Source organism: Plecotus auritus (genome assembly GCF_963455305.1).
Source record: "Plecotus auritus genome assembly, chromosome: 8".
Classification (NCBI taxonomy): Eukaryota; Metazoa; Chordata; class Mammalia; order Chiroptera; family Vespertilionidae; genus Plecotus; species Plecotus auritus.
The window spans coordinates 131,092,223-131,098,222 of NC_137782.1; the positions used below are offsets into that span (position 1 = coordinate 131,092,223).

The 6,000-nt window shown below is 57.1% G+C and overlaps 1 protein-coding gene across 1 annotated transcript in view; it reads right to left on the bottom strand.

Annotated features, from left to right (window-relative positions):
* VAX2 (ventral anterior homeobox 2) overlaps positions 1–5,379 on the bottom strand; it is a 28,442-nt gene extending 23,063 nt beyond the window's left edge. Inside the window, exon 1 of the mRNA XM_080683850.1 lies at positions 5,091–5,379. Coding sequence (XP_080539976.1) covers positions 5,091–5,322 — 232 coding nt within the window. The 5' untranslated portion in view covers positions 5,323–5,379. The remainder of the gene's footprint in view (positions 1–5,090) is intronic.
* Positions 5,380–6,000: the final 621 nt, after the last annotated feature.

Here is a 6,000-nt window from a genome sequence, read left to right on the forward strand (position 1 = left end):
CTTCCTATGCCCCCACCCACTGAAAATACAAGTCAAGGAAATTTGGCAAACAGAGTGGGGAGCTTAGGTCTACTAAGGCCCCATGCTCCAGTAAAGGGTAATTGAAGAAAAGACATAGAGCCATTAAGACCCTTAAATGACTTCTCTCCCTACAGGTGATGAGCAGAGGGTGAAAACTCATGTTTGTCAGCTTAGGCCCAGGGACACATGTAGCCTGTGGTCCCCTCCAGTCCCAAGTGCTCACTGTCTCAACTGTGGAAAGATTCCGGCTTCCAGCCAGCCAGGTCACTGGTAAACTCCAATCCTGTAGGGGTGTGTGTGTGTGTGTGTGTGTGAGAGGGAGAGAGAGAGAGAGAGAGAGATATGCGGTAGTGGGTCTATGGCCTCCTAATTCAGGTGTCCACCCAGGGCGGCGGAACTAACATGAGAACACAAGGGGCAGCCCAATGCCCAGCACAGTTCCTTGATAATGAAAACATTCTATCTACACAGACACACCACATCAGACAATACATTTGGTTGCTGGTCTGCTTATGCATGTGCGTGTGTGTGTGTGTGTGTGTGTGTGTGTGTGTGTGTGTGTTGGGAGGGGAGGGGTTACAACAGCATATATATAAAGGGGGAAAATAAAGACCAAAATGATAGAGCCCAACATTGTCCCTCCATGAGAATGTGAGCCCTTCTGCCAAAAGCAAACAAAACAAATGGAAAAACATAACAAACAAAACAAAGTAATCCCAGGAAAATAAAAAAGAAACCTAACTCTCAAAACCCCAAAACTAAAACTAAAACTAAAACTAAAAGCCCAAAGTGTAGTCCCTGCAAGAAGCATTTAAACATTTCAGCTGCTGCCTGGGGCGCTGGTCCTGGCTTATCTCCTCTATAAACAAACTCAGACCTTGAGGCTGTGGTCCTGCCATCCAGCTAGGGCAGAAGCTCCTCCACTGGCAATTCATGACACTGTGCTGCCTTCCTGTCGTCAAAACGCCCTCCGGGTGTGCCCTTGTTGGAACTGCTTCCACCCTGGGCGAGTCCTTGTTTGGAGAGTCCGGGGTGAGCCCCCTGGGCGCATTGGCTGTTGTGAGTCCAAGCACAAAGCAAGGGGACACTGGGCAAGCTTAGTACAGACTTGGCTGCCGGTGGAGGGAGCCTGTTCCCGCAGGTCACTCCCCGCTCAAGCCCTGATGCCCGAGCACCTTGCCAGGCGTCTTCAGTTGTGTCTGTAGCATCCAAGGTCCTGCGAGTTCCGCCATTCTGCTGTCTGTCAATGTTCCGATGTGCGTGTTTCTGGAGCACGGATCCAGCACTGTCCCCGGAATCTCAGTGGGGCCGGGCCCCATTAAATTCAGTGCCCTCTTCCCCCACATTCACATCCACAGCGAGCTGCCCAGGTGCAGCCAGTGGCCCTGGCCTTCCTGCGCCTCCCCGGTCCCCAGCCACAGAGCTGAGCGCGTCCATCTGGCTCCCCAGTGAGAGCAGTTGGGCTAGTGGGTGGCGGTGTTGGGGGCGGGGTGGCTGGCAGACACTCAGTCCAGGGGTCCAGCAGTTTTCCTGTCCTCCTCCTCCCAGTCCGGGTGCTGAGCCAGGCAGGGAGCACCTCAGGTCTGCGCCGAGGGAGCGCTCTTAGGACAGCCTCTGAGTCCTACCCCATCGGGGCCAAGGTGGCAGCACAGAGCTGAGGGCGGAGGGTGCCGCTGGCAGGAAAGGTTTTTGAGACTCAGGGGATCGCTTCGGGTGAGTAGGGACGGACACCAGGCATTGTTTCGGTGACGCTGGCACAGGGCCATTCCAGGCTCTATCCAGACGGGGATTGATCTGGGAATCACGTGGGCGCGTCTGGTGCGAGCCTAGATTGTGAGGTTGCAGGGAGTTTTGGGTGAGAGTTTGCCCCACTTCTTGTGACTACGGGGATCCCGGGTCCACCGAAAAGGCCTTTGCACCGCGGCTGCCCTTTGCGGTTAAGGCCATGGCAGGAGGCGGCCCAGGAGGCGGCCCGTTCCTTCTCGCTGTCTCCAGCCCACGGTTGACACGCCCTTAGCAAATATGAAACAAAAGGATCCCCTTCCCTACCCCTCACCAGACGGGGGGCCGTTCACGCAGAGGTGTGGGGGGCTGTAAGGTCCCTGGGGAAGCCTAGCTGTGTCCGCAGTGGGTGTGCACACGCCCGTTATCCCAGCAGACTTGTTTGTCCCTTGCGAGGCATAAAGCGGCCTCCATTTTGAGGCGGGAAGCAGGAAGGTCCCTCTCCCTGTTCCCTGACCCGCTTTCCCCAGAGGCAGCCAGAAGATTGAGTGATTGGCTGAGAGAGGGTCCCTGGAGGGGTTGGGGTGGGGCTGCAAGTGTGGTCTGCAAGGAGTCCCGGATCCTCTTTACATCAGCCAGTTCTTGACCCCCTTGGCTGCGAACCTCCAAACACTGTTGGGCCTGGGCACAAAGGAGACGCTGCCCCCAACAGAGAGTGCGTTGGGGGAAGCCTCTAAGGAAGGAAACCCATTACCAGAAGCGGTTTGCGGGTCATCTCCCAGCTTCCCATTTTTCATTCAGTGGAACATTTCTGCAGATTCTGCTGCGTGTTTGCAGTTTTATGGGCATCACTCTGACCCTTAGCACAGCCCTTCAAGGTAAGAGATAAGGGTTTCTTTGTACAGATGAGGAAACTGAGATATGAAGGGGGCAAAGAAACTGGTTCAAGTTCAAAAGCCTGTAAGGCTAGTATTACAAACCAACTTCTCTTAATTCCAGCACACCTCCTACTCCCCTGTGTCATGGGACTGCCCCAAAAGATTTGCTGCCTTGGGATGGGTGGGGACCCTCAGGGGAGCAAGTGCAGAGTGGAGAAGAGGGAAAAAGAAGGGAAAGCCAAGAGAGAATGGGCTCTTTCCCAGAAGCCTCAGCCCACCAGCATCCTGAAGGCTATGATGGTGAATGCCTCCATTCTACCTTTATTTTTGTTTGTTTGTTTCCTCCAAAGATACTTAGGATGTGTCCTCAGAGGTCAAGGGCAAAATGTACCCTCTGCTTAGAGCATATGGAGGGACATTCATCTTGGGGCTAAGACACTGCTGACTTCCCCGCACTAATGCTGAGCCTTTTATTTGTCAGAGCTTCTGCTCTGGGCCCCAGGAGGGCCTGGAGTGACGCAGGTGACCCTGGCTAGGCGGGATTAGTGGTAAATGACCTACTGAGTATCTCAGGCCTATAATAACCTCCTTGTTACTAAATGGGAAAGGACAGAGGGATTTATGAGGGCCCCGTGTACCTTTTATTTCTTTTAGGTGTGTAAATACACATTCAATGGTATATTTCCATTCTATTGTGCAAATGTAATGGCATCGCTGTATGTGCATAGATGCATTTATAAAAGTACACCTCCTGCCAATGCACACAAGTTCATCTCTGCCTGGATGTGGATTATTCCTGGCTTGGGTGTCTTGCACCCCAAAGAACTCACAATTGTCCAGGCAGAAGGAAATGTCCACCCATAGATGGGGTGTGAGGTGGTGAGTGTCACAGACACTTGAGGGCCTTAATATGAGAGTATGGGTTTAGCAGTCTGATTTCTCCAATTCTGTAAATCCTGCAGATTTACTTAATGGAACTCCAAGCTGACTGCTAACGCCTTGCACCCAGGACATTTCCCAGTTTATGGAATGGCATCCATCTAATTTAATCCCAGGTGTCCAATAGGTCCATACACCTGTTGAAATCCCTGCTGGATGGGGACTACACCCATGCCCTGTCCTGTAACTCAAGCCTGCCCCAAGATAGGCACTGGGTACCCCATCTTTAGGTGATCACACCTGATACCAGGAGTGTTTCCCAAGACCAGGGTCCCCTTCACACTGGACTGTCTCCATACTCTACTCTAGCCCTGTCCTCCATTCCCAGAGCCACCCAAACCCAACCCAGCAGCTGTGTGTGTGTTGTGTGTGTGTGTGTGGGGGGGGGGCGGGGAGGATGGTCGACTAGGCCAAGGTGTCCCAGTCTGTGTGTGGATAGCACAGTTGGTGTCCCAGTCTGTGTGTGGATAGCACAGTTCAGATCAGACAAAACTCAGGATCCTGGCCCTGGAGCGACCTCTAGCTAGAGTCAGGCTAGTTCCCCTTCCCCAGGCGGGATGGTGTGCATAGGAAAGAAGGGTCTGGACAAAGGCAGCAGAGGGACGCTAGGCCATGGAGTTGGAGAAGGAAGCCAGGGGAACCATTACCCACAAATGGCCTCTTCTGGGCTCTGGGTTTCCATTCCCGGGGGTTCGGAGATGCTGGGGAAAACAGACCTCAGGCTCTGATGGAGGCCTAGAAACGGGCTAAGAGCAAGACGCCAGAATTCCCTTTCTCCTCTCATCTCTCTGGGCGAGGCCCGGGTCCAGCGAAAGCTGGGCCTAGAGTTTCACTTGAGGCGGGCTTGGAGGGTCAGAAGGCTAGGGAGAAGGCTAGGGAGAGCTGGGTACCCGGGCGGGCGCAGTCCAGGGGCGCTTGTAGGAAGAGTGCCGAGAAGGCGAGCTCGGCAGGGAGAAATGGCCCGGAAAGAAGAGAGGAGGGAGAAGGAAGGGGCAGGTCAGGCCCGGAGAAGGCCTCACCGACAGCAGCTGGGCCCAGGCGCCCTAAGGAAGTGGGAACCAAGAGAACGTAGCACAGGCGGGCAAGCGCTGCGAGAGTCATTCCCCAAGTCCTTGTGCCTCTCCTGGGAGCGACGAGAGCGGTCTGCGTCGCTGGGAATGGGAAACAAGGCTGGGCGGTAGGCCGGGCAGCTCCCCTGCCGCCTAGCAGAGCCCGGGCCTATCCCCGCCCCGCGGTTCTGGGCTCTGATCCCCCCAGTCCTGACCCCGCTGACCTGGGCGCTGTTCTCCGCACCTGCCGCGAGGAATGCAGGGTGGAGTCCCAGCCTCCCACCTCTCTCTCTTTCATCCCGTACGCCGCTTTGTCCCTTGCACTCCTGACAATGTCCAGCGCACAACAGACACTCAAAATAATATTTACTGACTGACTGACTGAATGTATGCATTGGGAGGTGGGCCGGCGGGGAGATCGGAGACCCCAGTCGAGGCAGAGTGGGGTCCAGTGGCCCAGGGCCGCGAGCTGTCCTCTTACCTCGCACCAGGATGCGGCGGCAGTGGTCTGTCTCCCCGATCCCCGGCTGCCCGTCGCTGTCGGCGCCGCTCTCCCTGGAACCCGCGGGGCTGGAGGTCCTGGCAATGTTCTCTGGGCTGCGGCCGCCGGCATCGGCGCTCCGGTCCTCTGCTCTGCCGCGGTCCGCGCTGCTCTCGCCGCGTGACTCCCGGCGTGCGGGGCCACGGTCGCGCTCCGTGCCCCCATCGCCCATGCCGGCTGTCGCCGCCGCCTTCGCCACCGCTTGGCCGAGCTGGGCTGGCCCAGCCCGGGCTCCCGGCCCCTCGCGGGCCCCGCCCCGACTCCGACTCCTCCTCTGGCCCCGCCCCGCCTGATACCCCGCCCCCTTTCAGCTGATTGGGCCCGGGTCGCGGGTCCTCTGGCTCCCGGGGTGCGCAAAGGAGCAGCGCGCGCGGGCGGGGGTCCCGGGCGCGGGGTCCCCACTCCTCCACCCCTGTCTAGTCCTACTCCATGCCCCAGAGGGAGACTGGGGCGGCCCCAGGGTACTGAGGAAAGCCCTACATCTTCTGGAGTTCATCCACTCCCTCCCCCAACCGCCAGCCTACGTCCCTCTCACTCCCTCCTCCCCAGGGATGCACAGCCTCAGAGGTCTGGCTCTTCAGCCGGATCAATAACCAAAATGCTGCGGGAAGGCGACTCCGAGGAGACTTAGCGGAAAATTGGAGGTTGGCTGGATCGGGCGCTTGGCGGGCTGGGGGCTGGGGCGGGGGGGATCATGCTGAGGGTTCCCGCTCCATCCTAGCCCCCAGATTCAAACCTCCAGCTACACTCTTGAACTCAGAAGGAAGGGCCCTCCCGGCGCTCCTGGGAGAGAAGGCTGAGAATGTAGTAAAGGAGCTGGAGAGTGTGAGGAAAGGGGACTGACGGCACG